Here is a 20090-nt window from a genome sequence, read left to right on the forward strand (position 1 = left end):
ACCATCACCATCTTTAATATATTGAATTTTAACCAGCTGTACTCTGAGGATAGAGCAGAAACAAGCCCGCAGATTAAACTGTGCTTTTCCGATATTTTCCCAGATACAAGAGAAATAGGGAAAGAAATAAAAAGAAAATAAAAAATAATCCAAATATCTCTTTTTCAACTTCTTGATGTACCCTTAGACAAAAACTCAGTATTGTAATTTTAAAAAAATCAGTGCGAACTCAATGAATTTTTTTCACAATGACAAAGACAGTTGTGGTGGTGGAAGTCACTGTTTTTTCTGTAAGAAATGACATCGTCAGTCAAAAGTTTAGTTAGGACAGCATTAGTTGAGCTGGCAGGTAGTGAATTTCCAGTTCCCCATTAATGTAGATCCCCATGGCAGGGATAATGAATGTTCTCCTTTCCCTCACACCCTCAGAGGCCAAGTTCAGTAACTGCCAGAGCCGAGTCACCTTCTCCCATTCTGATTTGTCACAGGGTAAATCCACGTGGTGCTGGCACAACGTCCTGCCCAGAGCAGGGTCAGCACCCGCTAATGATTCAGCAGATCTTGGGGTTGATTTGGAATGAAAAATCTGTTGCTGCAAGCACAATAATGCAGGTAGAGAGAGATGGATTTGAGAAGGATTTTGTGTTTATAAGGGAAAAATCAGCACCAGAAGATTTGGGATCTTTTTGAAGCAATTCCCGCTTTCCACAACCTGTCCATCTTGAAATCAGGAGGTGTTTCACCACCATCTTCACTGACTGTGCTGTTCCAACCCTCTGGAAAATGCCAGGACAAACAGAAATACTTTGCTGTGCTCATGACACTTCTTTATTTCTCAGATGTTCCTGACCCACCAGAAGACCTCCAGCTCTCGGAAAACCAAAACCGGAGCGTTCGACTCTCCTGGAAAGCTGGGGCCAGCCATAACAGCCCTGTTAATGGTAGGAAGGGGTTTCCAGCATAACTTTTTGGGGCTGTTCAAAATTCTGGCACATCCTTGTTGTCACAGGACACAAACCGTGCTGATGGTCAGATTTAATCATTTTTACTACGACAGTTAATTTCCACCCGCGCTGTTCACGCTAAGTTATTTTTTAAATCTTTTTTTCCTTTGTTTTTTTTTTTTTGTCCTTTTTCCTGCCCAGAGTCAATTATAGAGTTTGAAGAGAACCGCTGGGAGCCGGAGAGGTGGCAGGAGCTCAGCAGAGTGCCTGGGAATGACACCACAGCCCTGCTGTCCCTGGCCCCATATGTGAATTACCAGTTCCGCGTGGTGTCCGTCAACGCCGTGGGCAGGAGCCAGCCCAGCACACCATCCCTGCGCTATGCGACCCCTCCAGCTGGTAAACCTGGCTCTGATTTCCTAAATATTAGTATTTTCAGTGCTTTTTTTGGAACATCTGTGCCCTCCCATGCTCCAGAGGGTGTGAAGGGATCAGTGTAGCTTGCACAGCTCAGTGGCAGCTTCAGGGATTATTAAAAGTAGGTCCTGTGGTGGGAATTACCCCCAGCTGGTTTGGTGGACTGGAATAACCCTCAGTAATTTTGGTGGGGCAGGGGACCATTTAAATGGACTGTATTAACAAAAGCAGTGCATTTTCAGAGAGGTAAAATCAGCTGGAGGATGTCTCATGACAAGACATATTCTGATATTGTTGGCATTAATGAGATGGGAACCCTTCTGGGGTGAATTCTTCAGTGATTGGTAAAAAAAAGAGCAGCCCAGTAGTTGCACATCAAATGTCCAAGCATTGTTTTGAGCATTTGATGTGCAGTTAGAACTAATCTAAATTTTAATGGCCCAACTTGCTGTGCTGCATAAAATTCCCAAGGATGCCAAAGGGAGGAGTCCATGCTGCTGAGCTTTCCTACACCCTCCAGCGCCTCACTCTGCTGATTTCCACCCTTTGCAGACCTTCATGGACAAATAGTTCCTGGAGAAGGGCTGGGTTTACAGGGAGCCTTTCAGGAGCACTAAGCTTGTCAAAAATCTCCATTTACAGAGCATTCACTCGGGCAGAAAATGTTGTCTCCCTGAAAGTCATTTTAGAGGCCAACTGTTCAGCACAGCATTTGCATTCCTTGGCATTTTCTCTCTTTTTTCCCCCATTTGCACCAATTTCAGGTCCCTTTTCAGCTTTCCAGCTGTGTGTGCACCTCTAATGATGCACCTTCTGTTTGCCATCCCCACAGGGACAAAAATCTCTTCCTCATAATCCCCCCACATCTGGTGCTTTCAAATCTAAAAGTCACAGTTCCGTGTTAGCTGGTGGCTCCAACCAACAGGGGCACTTAGGAGTCCAAACTGCATAAACGACGTGCATAAACAACTGCATAAACGACGTCCCATCAGCTTGGCTGATCCAAGTCATTCATCTCATGAACGTTTTTTGTCTAAGCGTCTGTCACTAATAGGGGAATTTCCCATCCTTTTTGGCATTTAAACGCTAAATGCAAATAAATGGGATGTGCAAACTAACCTTGCCACCTGTGTGGTTTCAGCTCCAGATAAAAACCCAGAGAATATCCGAGTGGAAGCTTCTGAACCCAATGAAATGGTGATGAAATGGGAGGTAAGGCAAGATTAGCAAATCCTATAGGAATGATCCTTTATTCTTCTGAAAGGTGAATTTGACTTAAATGTATTCTGCATTTTCAACCCCAGTATAATTTTTATTTCAAAAGACTCTTTTTTATGTCTGACTTCAGAAGATATTAAAAAATATGGAATTCCAGTAAAGCATAGTAAGAATTCACAAAAATTTGCTCTTTCCTGCTTCTTTTATGCAAGAAACTGCTTCAAATAATTGTGGTCTTACCCTGCTCTGCAATTAAAATGAGCAGTTAGGCCCAGGGAGGGGATGGGTGGCTCATGGCTTCTGCCCTTCCAGCCTGGAAGTTTAAAAACACCACAGATCCCTTGCCCAAGAGAACGTGAGCTTGAATTTTTACACCATGAACTAAAGAAATGTGGCTAAACCTCCAAAGCCTGTGATTTGCATCAAAGGAATTATGTAAAAGTCTTGAGGATGGTTTCCAGACTTCAATTTTCCTGGGTTTTAAGCCTCGAGCTTCTGTGCCAGCAGTTGAGATATGTGTTTCTTCGTTTAGCACAAATATCCACAGCTGTGGAGGGAAGCAGGTTTTTGTTGAGGCTGGAATTACACACAACTTGCATGAGATTTACTCCTCAATCTGCTGCTCCCAGCAAAGAACAACAAATGTTTCCCCAGTGGGAAGTCATGGTTTGGGGTAGAATTGCATCCAAAAGGAGATTGCCTTTAAGATCCATGGGCTTGGATTTGAATGGCATTTTTAGCCCAGGGTCAGGAGAGAAAAATTCTGCCTCTCAGAAAAGGTTGGATTTGATCTGGGAGGTCTCTTCCAACTTTAATGAATCCATGAAATGCAGAGTTTTAGTACCCAGTATGTTTACTGGGAAATACTGGGATGGCCAACACATCTTTGAGAACCAGAAACTCCATAACCACTGCTCAGACAGGGCAAGAGTGGAAGTGAAAGCTGAGCCTGAAAGGAGAGAATGGGATGGAAAGGCTTGGTTAAATCTTGTTGAATCATTAAGATGTTGTTAAACAGGATATTCATTTATTTATGGCATTTCCTGTGTGCTCTTCAGAGGAACTGCTGGGCACTGCACAGGCTATTTCTGACAGACAAAGGCTGCAGAATGATGTCAATCTGCCTATTTTGGATTAAGAGACCAGCTGAGCTTTAGTGACTGGGATTTTCAGCCAAGGATTTGCAGCTTTAAGGGAGATCAAAATAAAAGTCAAGCAGTGCTGCAATTTAACTCCATACAAGAAATCAGTTTTTTAGGAGGAAATTTTTACTTCTCCAGCTTCTCTTGCAAATCCCATTCCCTGGGGTCTGCTGTGGAGATGGTGCCTGTGAGAAATCTCCCAATCTCCCAATTCCTTTGCCTCAGAAATCCCAAAGGTCCTCACAGCAGAGCAGAGCAGTGGGAATTTTTGCAGATCCCCCAAATTTAGGTCTCCCCGTGCATGAGGAACATCAAAGGGGAATAAATTTCTACTGGTATTTGATGCTCTTTCCTGTCTGACCTCTTGGATACAAACCAGCTATTATATATTTCATATCTGCCTATATTTAAATATTAAAGGCAGCCTATATGGTGGGAAACATCCATAGCTTGTTCCAGTATTTAGCTTTTTTGGTAGGGTAGGTGATTATTTAACTTTCTTAATTAAAGTAGAGCATTTTCAGAGAAATAAACGCAACTTGGGGATGTCTCATGACAAGCTATTGCTATACATATCCTAATATTTTATAAATTCATATTAATTAGCTGGAAACCCTGCTGGGATGAATTCTCCAGCTGACTGGTAAAAGCAGAGTGGCCCAGCAGTTGCACATTAAATGTCCAGGCGTAATTTCAACCATTTGGTGTGTAGTTAGAACAAATCTAAATTTTAATGACCCAACTTGCTGTGCTACATAAAATACTAGGATAAAATGCAAATTTTATCTCTGCTAAAAAGCACATACAGCCTTATGCCAAACTATGCAATTCAGTAGTGCTGAAGGCATGTGGTTTTACCTCACACAGGAAAACCTGTGGCAAAACAAAACCTGATGTGTGTAGGAGGCAGAAACACAACTCCTAGTAATTAATCTGGATTTTAATCCAAGCCTTTCACCCTCCGAAATCTCTTGAAGTCACGTTGTTGTTATTCCAATCATCCTCAAATTAAAATGACAGCAAAAACTCAAAGCTTGGGGGTTTTGCCCCTTTTCTCTCCCAGTGTTGTAGCACACGTTCCAAAACCATCCCCCTCCCCTCGGCTGCTGGTTTGTGATTGCAGCAAAGGCAGACAAGATCTCTTTTAACTTTTCCCCAGCCACTGAAGCCCATGGAGAGGAACGGGCCAGGGCTGGAGTACAAGGTCAGCTGGAGGCAGCGGGGTGTGGAGACCGACTGGAACGAGGAGCTGGTGAAGAAGCACTCCCTGAGCGTGCGGAACGTGCCGACCTTTGTGCCCTACGAGATCAAAGTGCAGGCCGTGAATAATTTAGGATCTGGCCCAGAACCAAACATCACCATTGGATATTCAGGAGAGGACGGTGAGTGGCAGGAACTTGCCTGTAAAAATGGGGGTTTCTTGTGCTGCAGAACGCTCAGGCGTGGAGTGATGGATTGGGCAGCCCAAAGCTGCTGGAGTGCCAGTGCTCAGCCTGATGGGTCCATGAGGCATGGATGTGACCCATGCTGGGTGCCAGCCTGCTGGAGTGTGAGGGTCTTTTCTGGAAAGGTCACTTGTGCTCTCATTAATCTCAGTTGTTGGCTGAGTCTGGGTACTTGTTTGAAGGCCACAGTCCATGAGTAGTCTCTGAAGTGTAGCAGTAGGGTTGTACTTGGTAGGGAAAAAAATCTTTGAGCTCTCTGAGGCTTGACCCAACAGTTTAATGCTGTCAGAAGTTAAATACTTGGACAATTAGGGACAAACTCGCAGGCATCGAGTATTTGAGTGAATTTGCAGACAAAGCCACATTCCCACGTGTGCTGGTATTAGCTTGTCCATGAGTCCCTGAAGAATGTATCAACTTCTCCAGCCTGGGTTCCTGCCCCTTGGTTTTCCATGGCTCCCAGGTGGAGTTTCAGTGCTGGAAATGGACTCAGTGGTGGTCAGACAGGAGAATTCCCACTGCCCAGCCAGAGGAGGGAACAGGAAGGTCTGGTGGTACAGAAGAGGTGGCGAATAGCAGGAAAGAAGAGAAAGAAACTCCACAGCATGTTTATTTTCTTTGTCTCTCTGTGATGAGTCTAATTTTGCATCTACCAGTGGAAAATCTTCCTCACAATTCAGTTGTCAATGGATCAAGGCCTCCTTTTTTTCAGGCACTGTAATAGCTCTCTGTGTTATGCAGTGATTAAAATCCTACTGTTTAATGAGCTGAGTTGTAAAATGAAATTGATTATAAAAAAACCTTTATGATTGCCTTCTTGAGTGCTGTGTTAATCATTTTTTTATTCTTCTCACTGCTGTAAGCATTGCTTGAAACAGGAAATCATAAATACTGGTGAAGAAATTCATGTGTCCCAGTACACATGTATCTCAACCCTCAGCAGAAAAATACAGAAAAATAATGTTTATTGGCCCATTCTACCCACTGCATGCAGGTGGAATGGCTTTTTGCTTGCCCACAGTGAGACTGCATGAAGTGGCACAGCTGGATCTAGAAAGCCAAGCCCTGAAGCTGTGAACAGTGTGAATCTGGGCTTTTGGAAGTATTTTTAACACCTGGGACTTTTGTTTTTACAGTTCCAGATGCTGCTCCTTCGGGCGTGTCAGTGGAGGTTGTGAACAGCACCCTGGTCAAAGTCTTCTGGTTTGGGATACCAAGGGACAGAGTTCGTGGGCACTTAAGAGGCTACAAGGTTACAAATCTCTCTATTAGTATTTGTATATAGTTGAATAAGTTATTAAATGATTGCAGATTGCAGTCTCTTGTTTTTGGGAAGGTGAGAGTGATCATGATCATGCTCGTCCACATACTACATAATTTGCTATAGAAATCCCAATTTCCTCGCAGGTCAGCTGGTGGAAAACAAGAAGCATGCTGGATGGAAAGAGGCATCACCCAGAGAAACACTTCCTGACATTTGTAGGAGACAGGAACTCTGGGATGATTCCTGGCCTGGAGCCCTTCAGTGAATTCCGCTTGACGGTTTTGGCTTTCAGCTCCAGAGGAGATGGCCCTGAGAGCTCCCCCGTGGTGTTTGAAACTCCAGAAGGAGGTAAGACAAGAGGAAAATATGGGATGGAGGGTCATAAATTGAATTTGTCCTTGGGACAAGGTCATTGATTCCCTTATTTAAGGGGATAGTAAAAACTCCACTATTTGTAGAACCCTTCTTTCAAAAGGGGAGCTGTGGGTGTTGAGCTACATAATATCCTCATTTAACAAGAATTTGTAGGGACAGACCTGTTCACTCTCCTCTGAAAGCTCATCCCTGTGTCTTCCAGTCCCTGAACAACCACGTTTTCTCAGGATCCTGAATTTTGACAAGGACTCAGTCACTCTGTCCTGGGGACTTCCCAAGAAAGCCAATGGCCACCTCACTGGCTACATTCTGCAGTACCAGATAAGTATGTGCCTCGTTTGCTTTGAGTTCAGAATTGAAGCAGGATTAGTTAAGGAAAATTCCCAGTTGTGATGTGCACAGAGGCTGCCAGAGGGCAGCCTGCAGTTTTCCATGCAGTTTTCCATGCATTTTTTTTTTCCCATTGCTGCCATTCCCTGTCCCACATTTATGGGCTGATTCAATTATTTCATATTGGCAAATTACACCTAATGTAGTGGCTAAAAAGGCCCATAAATTGTAGAAGCATTTTACTGGAGTGAAACTCATGTAATACAAAGTGAATTGTGATGAGAGCACTCTATGAAGCCACATTAATTTAGATCTGCACATTGTATCAGGGGGTTTCTCCCCACTAAGGTGCCTCAGCAGAAACACAAAGGATCACCTGAGTCATGGTGTTGAGTAATCACACTGAAAATGGCCAAATACCAGGGGAGTTCTTTCTTTCTGCCTAGGAAAGAAATGAGAAACAAAGACAACCTCAGGCAAGACCCAGTACTTAGCCCAGACTGCCACAACACGAGTTTTGTGGTGTGGTGATAATTGGGTGTATTTTACATGTTCTTTGAGGGTGGAAAAGGATGAGTCTGTGCCCTATTTATATATTAAAAAAAAATCACCCATGTACTTTACACTTCTCTCTGCTGGTAGCAGAACTGCTCAGATGCCTTTGCATCTGGATCTTCCCTTTGGTTTTGCTGATTATGGGCATAGAGTGGATCTATTTACAGGATTCTAGACTGGTTCAGTTTGGAAGGGAACACAGAGCCACCTCGGTCATCCCACAGCACAGGAGTGTGTCCAGATGGCTCTGGAATATCCCCAGTGGTCTCCGTTCCAGTACTCCGCCTTCTCTGGTCTCTGTTCCATTACTCTGCCACTGCACAGGGAAGTTCTCCCACAGGTGTTCAGGTGGGACTTCCTGAGCATCAGTTCCTGCCCATTGCTGGGCACCACCAAGCACAGCCTGGTCCATCTTCTGACGCCTCCCTTCCGCTATTTCTGTGTATTTATAAGATCCTCTCTCAATTTTCTCACAACCCCTCCTTCAGCTGCCAGCTCACAGCACACCAACCACCCTCTGAGTTGCTGGCAAAAGTTTGCAGATGTTTGGAAGCAAAGCAAGGAGCAATTCATGGATATTTAATGATCTAGGAGACAGTCCTTCTTACCTGCCTCTCTGGCTGTGCATATGTGCAATCAGAGAGCTTTTCAAGAGCAGTGATAGCTCACCGAACCACTGGGAGACGGGCACGGAGGACATAAACCCCATTTAACACGGACAGGAAGGGCGCCTACACTCACCCAGCCTCGTTCCTCCCCTCTCCCAGCCAAGTGCTCCCTCCTGGGGGTGCTCAGGACACGTTTCCATGGCTCTGACCGAGGTGCTCTTCCCTTGCAGTCAACGAGACGCACGAGGTGGGCACCGTGAGCAACGTGAGCGTCGCCAACCGCTCGGCGCTGAGCTGGCGCCTGGCGGGGCTCAGCCCCAGCACCAAGTACAAGTTCTACATCAAAGCCTGCACGGCCAAGGGCTGCGGGAAGGCGGCCACCGAGGAGGGGCTGACGCTGGCCCAAGGCAGTAAGTCCACAAAATCCGGTTCGGTGTGGAGGAGCTCTGAGAATAGCGGGAAAATGCTGCGTGTATGTAAAACCTTACAAAATAAGGGCCTTGTTTACTCTTGTAAAATCATGGCCTGGGCCTGCTGCTTCGCCTAAGTAGAAAAGGACTGTGGGAAAGTGACTCAGCTGAATTGGAGGTAGGAAAACAAGTTATAGAGCCACGACGTGCTCACATCGTGGTTTATGGCGGTTGGGTGAATTACATTTGTTGTGCTTAAGTGGAATGCAGCTGATAACAGCCTAACTGCTTTAAAAGGCCTGGTTTTTGCAATAAGGAGATCTCCTTTGCACCTGCCTGGGGAGTCTGCATTACTCTGCTTTTCTTAATAGAAAAATCCATCAGGAATAATCCAGGCTTGACATTTCCTTTGTAATTAGGGGAAGTAAGTTTGTTTTCCTTGCCATGAGAGCAGTCAATGGACTTTTTAATGTGGCCACGGTGTTCTTCAGGGAAGCAGAGCTCATCTGTTTCATTTTGCCATGCAGTCCTGTTTCTGTTCCCACCAATCAACTCCTTAAGCCATGCTGGAATAAGTGAATTGCATTCAGGCACGAACAGAAAATTGAAGATGCAGATAATCTGTTCTCAGTAATATTATAAAAACAAATTCTGCCCATGCATGAAGATGGGGGACTGCCAGCAACATTAGGGTCAGCTGTTTGACATGGAAAATCCAGATAAACATCAAGTTGACTGCATTTGCTCCATTATTTATGATTACTCAATCAGAGACCAGGAGTGAGTGTTTGTGTGCCACTTACACCCTGTGCTGAAACACTGATGTTCAGTGATTTGAAGGAAAATCCCAAGCACTCTATGATAGCTCATCTGTCACTTTCAGCTGAAATGAAATAAAATGTACTGTGCTCAGCAAGTCTGAGAACTCCACAGTACTGAGGAGCAGCTCCTTGCTATTAATCAGAAACCATTGCTGTGCACTTACCCCGGGGAAGGAGAATGTGATAAGCAAAAGAGTCCTGACTGCATCATTTTAGCAAAGATAACAGTGTGCAGCAATGTTGATGGAAAATAGAAAAATGGCCCAAGTGCTGTTGGACTTCTAAGTTGCAGAATTCTTTTCAGTTACTGGTAAAACCAGGAAAAATGTATTTTAAACCTTCATGTCCCAGTTTCACATCCAGTCAGGAACTGCCATTTGTTTTCCCAAGTAGCAAAACTCCTTCTCAACTCTCTTTTGGCCTCCAGTCTCACTGTAGGATACAGGTACTCACTTGATAGCAACTATTAATCACCATGATTTATTCCTCATTAAGAAAAGAAAAATATCTCCTTTTTCTCCAAGATAAAAATACCCCATTTGCTCTCATTAGCTACCTTTTCTGGCCTTCATTGGGCAGCCAGAATAATGTGTTTTGACTCCTTATAATAACCTTGTCACGGTTTAGTGATGTTGACATTCATTTTGTTCTCATTCTCTACTTTTCTAAACTCTGTTTCAGCGGTGGCAATGCCTGATTCTTGTGAAATATTCTTAGACTAGAGCAGTATAATTAATGAAAGCTGCAAGGGTTCGGTTCTATGATTTATGTGTGCTCCTTGCTGCTTCTCAAGCCACCCTAAATTAGGGCACTGCATCTGTCACTGAGATGCCATTAGAGTTCTGTGTCATTATTTGCTGGCTAAATTGTTCAGGTATTTTTCACCTAAACATCATAGGCTGAAAAAAAAATTCAAAAATCACTCTTTTCAGTGACCTCCTTGGGGTTTTAAGCTGTGGTTTGGGGAGCAAGGCAATTGCTCAAAATTAAAACAATCTCTCTTTTTGAAGGAGGGGAGTGATTTCAGAAGTCAAAGTTTATCATTTCAAATGACCCACGTAAATGGCAGATATAAAATGTGGTGCCCTCTGAAATGAAACTCCGTGATGGAGCACTCCACGTTTCTTTGGGGGTTGATTCAGGGATTCTATAACCACTCTGTTCCAGTTTAATAATAAACCCATAAAGCTCTCGTTGTTCATTTTAAGGCTTTGGAAACTTCCACTGCTGCAATTCAGGCTTTGCCATGGGTATTTCAGAATTTCACAAAGCAATCTGCCAGGAAAGTGGAGATGTTGAGGTGGCACCTCTGGATTCATTCACATTTTTTTTTTTTTAACTTGATCTCCATCACTGCTGTTGCTTTAATTTATTTGCAGTTATCCCTTGTACTGTTGTCTGGAATTAGAATGAAAAAGGAATTTCCTTATTTAATATGTGTGAGAATTTGTGTAGCACCACTGAAAACAAATCTGTACAGGGAAAATAACTCAGAAATGAAACCCTTATAGGCAACCTAAGATCTTTATCATTTCTTGATAAAATGATTCTTGAACCTGAGCAAAAGGGGATTTGGATTGTACTGCAAAATAAATAATAGCTTAATTTCTGTGATTTTATCTTGGTTTCATTCCACAGAAGAAGATATGTTGTCCTTAGAAAATTACTCTAATCTCTGTCTTCATATTTTCAGGCAGTATGTCTTAAATGACCTCCAAACTAATTAATTTTCCCCTTGAAAATGTCAATTTCCCCAAGATCATTAGCCCTCAGAAACAGAACACAAAATAATGTTCTTCCAGAAGTGAAAAGATTAATTTAATGTAGCAGCCCTTCTTTAACACAAAGCTCCTTTTCATCTTGTCACCAGTCACTTGCTCAGGGATTACCAAACACATATTACATGTTGAGAATTATCATTGTGTGTCCAGAAATCCAAGCATTAATGAGAAATTCATCCACATGAAGCCACACAGTTGTAGGTTTATTCTCCAGAGAAGCCAGGAAATAAAAGTTCACCAATTTCATTATATTCCAGGGACTGTTGGCACGTAATTCCCAAGGGCTTTTGCAAAATCTTAGGGAGAGGCTCCTGTCCTTCAGGACCAGAGTAACCATTTGGAACAAGACATGTGGGTTCAGCTCTCTTTTGCCATGGGCACAGCAGAAAAGGAATAATAAAATACCTTTCCTGTATATAACCATTGGTGCTTTTAGCAGCAAACCCTATTTTTTAGCTCACAATCAAGAAAATCTAATGAAATCAGTGCAAATTTCTTGATCGCCACCTCACCTATAATTTTTTCTCAATAAATTTTGCATACAACAGGTTGGCTAATCTCTGTAGTATAAAATAATCCAAGTTTAACATGAATTACCTTCTACATTGAAAAGCCCTGAAAATGAAGGACACTTGTGCTGCATATTTATACATTTTTAACAGCCAGGCAGCAGGGGAAAATAAATGGAAGTTCAGCTTTGCATTTATTGCAGCAGATGTATTTAGACAGGTATGGTTATAAATTAAGATGCTGCTCACAATTAGTATTTAGCTCTCAGACTGCCAGGTTTTTTATATAAGTATATTTTATAACAGATGTGCTAACTTTTGGAGAATACTCTGGAAAATCTTCGGGGGTGGTTTCTATTGTTTTTCCCTTTATACCATAAGCTTCTATAAAAAATGTGTGTTCTGTTCTCCTCATAAATCTTGGAGCCTGGTAGGAATATTGTGAAATTGCAGTTCAGTGTTTAATGTTCATGCAAGTCCCATGGTGTGGCTGATAAATAGTGGGGGAAGATGAGAAGTGCTGGTGATATGCCTTTATTACTAATGCTCCTTCTCCCTTATTGGAGATTAAAAACCCAACCCAACTGCTTTCAATTTTCTGTAGCTAATTCCTGCAGCTTTCAGGATGTTCCTGGCCTTCTAGAATGTGGAGCTTTGCCTTATCTGTGTATCTTTGCTTTTATTTTTCAGGAGGCCACACTGTTTTTTTCTATTCCAGCCACCAACCCTGGCCCCATTAGCAAAGCTTTCTGCTCTGTTGTCCCCTGTTGGCTGTGTCACACAGACCAGGAAGATATGGCATGGAAAGGAAAAAACTTGTAATCACCCAGCACTAGACACCTGTTCTGAGTTTTAAAGGAAAAAAAGAGTGTTTTAGGATAGGAAATTCTAAATGGAGAGCTGTTGGTAAACCCCCAGTGCCAGGTTAGGCTGGGCTCATCCTCATCCCATGAGGTCCATCCCAGCCCTAAGCTGCTCCATGTGCCAGGGCAGCTGCAGCATCAGACAGAGGTGAGCAATAAGCAGACAGAAAAAGGGACTTTTTTCAGCCATCTCACTTGCTTCTTTCTGCTTCTCTGAAGAGCTGATGGTTCAGAGAGAGGCTGGAATAAATAAGGGGCAGAGAGGGACTGGTAAAGCTGGTTTAAGAATATGAACCACAAACCACCTGCCAGGTCGTCAAGGTTTAGGATTTGCTTCCCAGGAATTCAGGAGAAATTCTTCCTTAGGAGGCTGGTGGTGTGAACACTTTGGGTCATGTAGTTACCATGTCATGCACAAGTATTAGTGATATTTAACAGGTATTGGGTTGAAGGTTCGTGCTCAGTCCTGTTCCTTTATGGTTAATATTCCCATTTTTCTGATGCCTTGATTTTAGAGCATGTAATTAAAATGTACCTGTGGTATCCTGTTGCCTAATTTTTGGTTTGATTAAAAACTATAGCTGGGTTTTACATACTTCATTTAGCAAAAATTACCCATAGATGGATTAATTTATACTATGGAGCTGTGCTTCAGTATCAGCAGTGTTTCAGCTGGATGTGTTCTCTCTGGTCCCAGTGGTCTGCTCATTTAACTGCTTATTGTAATACATGGAGAGTTGCCTTGAAAAAACTTATCCTGAACTGCTGCTTTGACTGTGCTTGGATTTATCTTAATCTTTTTTCTTTTTTTCCCCTTCAGCTGTCAACTCAGCCTTAATCTCCAGCAGCTTCTTGCTTTGCTTATTTACTAGTTAGAGTATTAACGAGCATTGTTCCCCTGTCAGTGCTAATTGGCCGAGTAGTTTTCAGATTATATTTTGTGCTTTTAGATGGCTTTGGACAAAACAGGCAAATCAGGCAATTAAGAAGAATTCAAGAATTGTTTTTATTAAGTGCAGCCCCCCACCAGATTTCTCTCCTGCCATCGAGGACAGGAACACTTCCATGTTGTAAGAGATCCTTCCATGTCACACACAGTTCTGAATTTGCTGAGCAGGCTGTTCATGTCCAGGCAGTGATTGTCAGCTCCTGTAATGTCCTTTCTCCTGCTTTCCACAAAAGCTGTTCTGAGAAATCTTATTTAATGTCCACAGTCTGAATGCAGACAGGGCTACAGAGGTGTTTTGCAAATAACAAGGTAACATAACCAGAACTAGTGGAATTTACCTTCTTCTAATCAAATATTAAACTCATCAGCAACACTTAAATGCCTAAATGTCCATTTACAGGCAAATTGTTGAGTTGTTTCTAATCCAGTGCTTTGTGCAGGCATTGTGGAATTTAAAAGGACACAGAAAATCACTGTCAGGAGAGAAGCAAGGACAAATCCCGCTGTTAATTTTTTCTGGGAGACATATAAAGATCCATATCCAGCTAACAAGCTGTCTGTGCTTCCCTGCTGAGTTCAGTTCAATGGGAGAAGCATCAAACCCCAGATTATCCACACAAAGCAAGCCCGTTTGCAAGTTGTAATTTTTTAAGCAGGCATTAGTTAAAGAAGATCCATAATCCCCCATCAATATTAACTTTCATCCTGGGAGATGTACAAACATCAGGATTACTCTGGACTGCTGTTGATTTCATCTGATGGAACACTAAAAATCAAACAGAGGGAATGTTTGGGGGTATTTTTTTTTTTTTTTTTTGCTTTGGAAAATCAGATTGCCTGATGCCAAATGTTTAAAATTACGTATTTTATTTGTCTGTTATTTGTAACTGTGCATTTCCTTGGCTTCTTGTCCACAAATGCCATTAATCCCTATGCCTTGAATGTGTGCATTCCGTAGGTAAAGGCAGCGGCAGGATTTCAGACGCAGTAAAGCCCACCCCAAAGTTTCAGCCCAGCGAGGCCCTTGAGCCTGGCACTGAGTACACAATCCGCCTAGTGACTAAGAACTGGGTGGATAACAATAGCATTTTTGAAGATGTAATTGAGACCAGGGGGAGAGGTGAGACACGAAGCCCTTCGAGGTGCTGAATGTTTGTTTTTCCATGTGAATCGATGCTGAGGTTCCTGTGCCGTGTGAGTGTCCCAAACTCATCGTTCCGTGCTGTGGGGTTGAGGTTGGCCCTTGCAGTTGAATCCCATGGCAGCACAAACACATCCCAGGTTCTTGGCTGAGCCCTGTGCTTTACAACAGCCTGGGACAATCCCAAACCTTCACAAACCTGTGCAATGTGAGAGGGCAGCTGGGATAAAGCCCTTAAGTGGCCAGTTTGGTGATTTGCATGTACTGGAGGCACTTTTACCTCTCTCTCTTTCGCAAAACTGCTTTTGCATGAGAGGCTTAACAGCTCTGTGCTCAGCTTTCCTGTGTGGTGCTAATCCTGTGAGTCAACTGCTCTCTCAGAGCCACCTTGCCAAGTGTCTGTGCTGTCCCTTGTCACCCGCACGCTCCCCTCCAGTCCCAAATGTCATACACTCTGGACACATTCCGGCCTCGCGCTGAAGTTGAGCACCATCAGTAGCGGTAGACTGAGTCCATTAAGGTCCAGAGAAGAACGTGATGTGTTCGTGTTATCGTAGGGTGCTGCCCTTTCCCTCTGATTAATTTCCTCCCTTTTTGCTCCTCTGCCATCTCCCCAAGCCTACGCTGGCATTTACGAGGGGATTTCCACCCAGGGCTGGTTCATCGGGCTGATGTGCGCCATCGCCTTGCTCACCCTGCTGCTGCTGACAATTTGCTTTGTCAGAAGAAATAAAGGAGGCAAATATTCAGGTAAATGGGTTTATTGTCCTTTCCCTATGTTCACATGTTAATAACTAACATCCTTCAGAGGTTTCTCTCTGGGGGCCGCAAGGCTGCAAGCACAAACATCCAATTAGGATTTGTAGCTTTTGATAAATATCCACGGAAGGGATTTTAATGAATGCAAGTGGAGCTGTGCTGTGTGCTGGCCTCAGAGCCTGCAAAGGCCTTTCCCAGCACTCCTGGAATATTACAGCATTTTATCCAGCAAGATTCTTGCTGGCAGGACTCTCTGCCTGCTTTCCACCTGGGAACTGCTGCTGGACATGTAGACAGAACTTCCACAGGCAGCTTAACAGTGGAATATTTTGCTAAAAATCACCTCTGCCACTATCCAAGCAGTGAGTAAGGATTTAGGTAAATGTATTGAAGTGGAAATCTGGTTGCCCAAAGAGGTGATGGATGCTCCATCTCTGAAAACATTCAATGCCAGATTGGATGGGGCTTGGAGCTCCCTGGGATAGTGGAGGGTGTCCCTGGTGGCACTGGATGGGATTCCAACCCAAACCATTCCATGATTCTATAAACACTTGCTTATAATCAATTAGGGAATGGTCCCAAACTCTTGGAAGCTCACAGGTTGTGTCCAGCCAGCTCCAGGCCAGGCTGGAGGTGAGTGCAGATGATTTTCCCATTGCCCCTGGGAAAAGAAAAATCCATGGCAGAGCACAACACAGAGATCTGTCCTTTATTTTATTTGTACAGTGAAAGAAAAAGAAGATTTGCATCCAGATCCTGAAGCTCAATCAATAAAAGATGAAATCTTTGGGGAATATAGGTAAATAGGACCTGCTTTCACAAGCCTTTGTGTTTCTTGGGGTTTTGTTTGTTTCCAAATGCCATCGTTATTCGGGACATTTTTATGGCATGCAATTAATGCTGTTTTTCATTTTCAAAGCAAACCTCATAGGAGTGGATAAGAGTAGGAATATAAAGGTATATCCAGTATATTTCAATCCATCCAAGCTGGGATATAAGGAAATGTTGATGTATTGGTGGTTATTTTTCACTTTTTTTTTGGTTTTTTTTTTTAATTAGCATTGTATGAATAATGTAAATATATATGATAATCTGGGGTGCTGCTGAAAAGCCCAATGAAGTCAATGGATTGAATTCTCTGTCTTCAGTGGGTTTTTGAAACTCAGACCCAAATAATGTATTATGGGGAATTTTGGGGAAGAAAAAAAGAAAATTTGGAGTATGGTAAAAAATATTAAAAAACCAAACATCTCTCTACAGAAATCCCTGTAGGAGAATTGAAATAACCACTTTGACTGCTTTAAAATAACTAAAACTTCTAGCAATATGTAATTGTGATATGAAGAAAAATGCATAATTATAAGAACCATACTGGAAAACTGGTGTTGCTGCCCTTACGGGCATGAAATTGCTGTTGAAATCCCACCTATATATACTACATTATTTGTACTGGATTAGGGCTTTTTTTTTCTGCATAATTTCATCTTTATTTAATTTTTAATGCTTTCTAATGGGACAAATATTTAGAAAGGTAAGAAAGCCCTGAGGTTAACAACTTTGACCCCCTCCTTTCCCCCTGAAATCCAAACTTGTCTTTTTTCTGAGGTCAAATGCCCTGTTCAGAAAAGTAGTGATTTTTTTTCTGTGTTGTTTATGCACATATTGAGTCCATCCTGAAGTAATAAAGCTCGGGTTCATTTCTCTGTCCCTGCTTAGATAAAATTGCCAAAGATTTGAAACTGAGCTGTCATTAGCAGCAAGGACTGTACTTGAGTCATTATGTCCCTAATCCAGACACCTACTTTTTTATTTTTTATAAAGTTTTTTTATACAATCTTTTAATATTTTCCCAATCCCCCCAAATGTCCTGTTCTTGTTCCTCTTCTGTAGAGCCATTAGGATGAATGGCCAGCGAAATTCCCCATTTTTTCCCAGAATTTTTGTGGTGGGCCTGTCCTTTTTCGTGGAATTTTCACTGAATAGAGTCTGCAGCTGCAGGCATTCATTCTGCTTTGGTTTTTCCCAGTTCTTTCCCTTTTCCCTGGAATTTTCACTGGACAGAGACTGCAGGTGCAGACGTTGATTCTACTTTATTTTTTTCCCAGTTTCTCCCCTTTAGCAGAGGCAAACTCCAGTGAGATAAACTCTGGTAAAATAAAAAAACCGCAGAAAAAAATAAAAAGGGGAAAAGCATCTTTATTGGTCATTTAAACTCAAAGGGATGTTCCCAAAGCAGTGAGATGTGACCCACTGAAGTGATACCACTTCATTCACCCACCTCAAAAGGAAAATGAAATAAATAGGCCCTGAATGTTGTCCAGTGTTTTGTAAAATGAGACGTGTCTCTCTGTGAGGTTCCAAAGACTTGACATCAGCCCTGGTGGCTGGAACCGAGCCCTCCAGTCCTTTCCAGCATTCCCTTTTCCTTCCCCCTCCCTTTCTGTCCATTCTGTCTGCCCAAGGCAAAAACCCCCAAATAGATGGGTATTGATAATGCCCATTTACCAATAATTTGTTGGAATCATGACAAAATCCCGTGTGGGGGAGCTCAGGTGTGTGAGGAGCAGGGCAGGACTCAGACATCATCCTCACTGTACCACCCACGGGTCCCTCACTCTCCCCTTCCCAAGCCAAGAGCAGTGTCCCTCCTTGCCAGTGCAAGGCAGACTTTTGGAAAGGCATCTCTTTATTTTGTAGTGACAGCGATGAAAAGCCGCTGAAAGGCAGCCTCCAGTCACTTAACGGGGACATTAAAGCCACTGGAAGTGCTGATAGTCTGGTAGATTATGGAGAAGGGGAGCATGGCATGTTCAATGAAGATGGTTCATTTATTGGAGCTTATTCTGGATCTAAAGAAAAAGGATCAGTGGAAAGCACTGGGAGTTCTACGGCGACTTTTCCTCTCCATGCCTAAAACGATTGCTGTTTAATTGTGGTGTTCATCCTGGTTAGCTCCCACAGTTACCTCGTGTGCTGGGGAGCAGGGTGCCAGTTGAGCCAGTCAGGAAAATCCTGACATCCAGGTAATACAAAAACGAGTCACTGCCACTAAAAGATGTTTTTTTCATCCTAATTCCTGTGTGTTTTCTTCTCAATAAAACAGAGTAATTCTTTTTTCTACATGATGTGTTAGTCTGAGCAAACCAGAGTTTGCTCTGGAGGTACATATGTGTCCTTACCTGCTGCTCCAGGTGTTTCTTAGGCTTGGAATATGTTTCTCTGTGTAGTATTTTTGCCCTGTATGGCTGTTGTCACAGGTGTGTGTGTGTAAAATTCCCTCATGCCCAAGATAATGGCACCAACAAAACCTCGTTGTGTCTGCAAAGTGACACAACGAGGAAAATTACAATTTTAAATACCAGAGAAATATATTCTATATATTGTATAATTTTCCCTGAAGAATTAAACCCCTTTGTGTATGATATTAAAAAAAAAACTGTTTTAGTGGTTACAGATGACTTCCATTACCAATCCTTAGAAATGCAGTTTTACCCACAGGAGAGTGTGGGTGAAGCTGCTGCCCAGTAGCTGGCACTATTTCCTTAAATAAGTTAAGCTGCAGCTCTTTCCTGTGGCAAGGCAAAACAGGGTTCCCATCCACCATCACTCGAAAGATTTTTTAATTTTTCCCAGCTGCAAGCTGCATTTCTAAGCAAACTCCTTGGTGTCTGTCTCATATCTGTATATTTGTGAGCTAGCCAACATTTCATGGAGACGTTGTACATATGATATTAATATTGACACAAGTCCAGAGCGGCCTGGTTTTATTTTGAACTGAGACATGTTGCTAGCATGGGTCTGTATAGCTGTGTAGGAATGAGTAGATTTGCTTCTCAATATGGATTTGGACCAGCAAAATTAGTTTTCAGGAGTTGTGTGTATAGGAATCATCCAAACCTCTCACCGTTCAAGCAGCACCTAAACTAGACCTGCCTGAATTTCAAGAGTTAATTTCTTTTCAGCCTAATCACTGTTAAATAAACAAAAAACAAAAGCAAAGAGAAAATATTATGGTAGAGTTTTTTTTTTCCTATTTTGTTGACTGAATGCTGGTTTAAATCTGGTTCTTTTCCTCTCTAACACTAACTCAGCCGAGCTGTACAGCACATTTTTTTGGTCTTTTTGTATTGGAATCTCCTGAATCTCTTTTTAACAGCATTTGTATTTTTGAATCTGCTTGAGTAGAGCATCAACATGGCCTCATTTCTTCTGTCACTCACATTATAAAAGTTTTTCAGTAGTTCCTGCAGGAGGAATAGATCCTAAAAGCTGTTTGGCATCCTGATAGCAATTAGGCAAATATCCCCAAATGGCTCCTCCATGATTTCAGTGGAAGGAAGACAGGAAAAAAGAATTACTCACGTGGTTCTGAGTCTCCAGCAAGGGCTACAATTAAGCCCAGGGAAATGCAGATTTTTCCCAGTGGAAGGGCTGTGGATCCCACAGAGCTCCCCCCCAGGCTGGGGCTGCTCCTCAGAGCTTGGCAGTTTCTGGAAGCCTTTGGTGCTCAAGCTTCTGCTTATCTGTGCCTCTTTTTGGGGTTTTAATTGGAGCTTTTA

At 42.7% G+C, this 20090-nt stretch overlaps 1 protein-coding gene across 8 annotated transcripts in view; it reads left to right on the top strand.

Annotated features, from left to right (window-relative positions):
• Nucleotides 1-19537, top strand: part of CHL1 (cell adhesion molecule L1 like) — a 134576-nt gene extending 115039 nt beyond the window's left edge. For 5 of the 8 annotated variants that reach the window (XM_068202317.1, XM_068202316.1, XM_068202320.1 and 2 more), the window contains 12 exons: nucleotides 840-941; nucleotides 1146-1343; nucleotides 2503-2573; nucleotides 4881-5103; nucleotides 6303-6418; nucleotides 6574-6778; nucleotides 7008-7130; nucleotides 8529-8708; nucleotides 14590-14751; nucleotides 15391-15522; nucleotides 16258-16330; nucleotides 18229-19537. In XM_068202317.1, the coding sequence (XP_068058418.1) occupies nucleotides 840-941; nucleotides 1146-1343; nucleotides 2503-2573; nucleotides 4881-5103; nucleotides 6303-6418; nucleotides 6574-6778; nucleotides 7008-7130; nucleotides 8529-8708; nucleotides 14590-14751; nucleotides 15391-15522; nucleotides 16258-16330; nucleotides 18229-18445 (1802 nt within the window). In that variant the 3' untranslated portion in view covers nucleotides 18446-19537. Of the gene's footprint in view, nucleotides 1-839; nucleotides 942-1145; nucleotides 1344-2502; nucleotides 2574-4880; nucleotides 5104-6302; nucleotides 6419-6573; nucleotides 6779-7007; nucleotides 7131-8528; nucleotides 8709-14589; nucleotides 14752-15390; nucleotides 15523-16257; nucleotides 17063-18228 lie in introns of all 8 variants that reach the window. The other 3 variants (XR_011003148.1, XM_068202321.1, XM_068202323.1) reach the window with 3 other exon arrangements.
• The last annotated feature ends 553 nt before the right edge of the window (nucleotides 19538-20090 follow it).

Source organism: Anomalospiza imberbis, chromosome 11 (genome assembly GCF_031753505.1).
Source record: "Anomalospiza imberbis isolate Cuckoo-Finch-1a 21T00152 chromosome 11, ASM3175350v1, whole genome shotgun sequence".
Lineage (NCBI taxonomy): Eukaryota > Metazoa > Chordata > Aves > Passeriformes > Viduidae > Anomalospiza > Anomalospiza imberbis.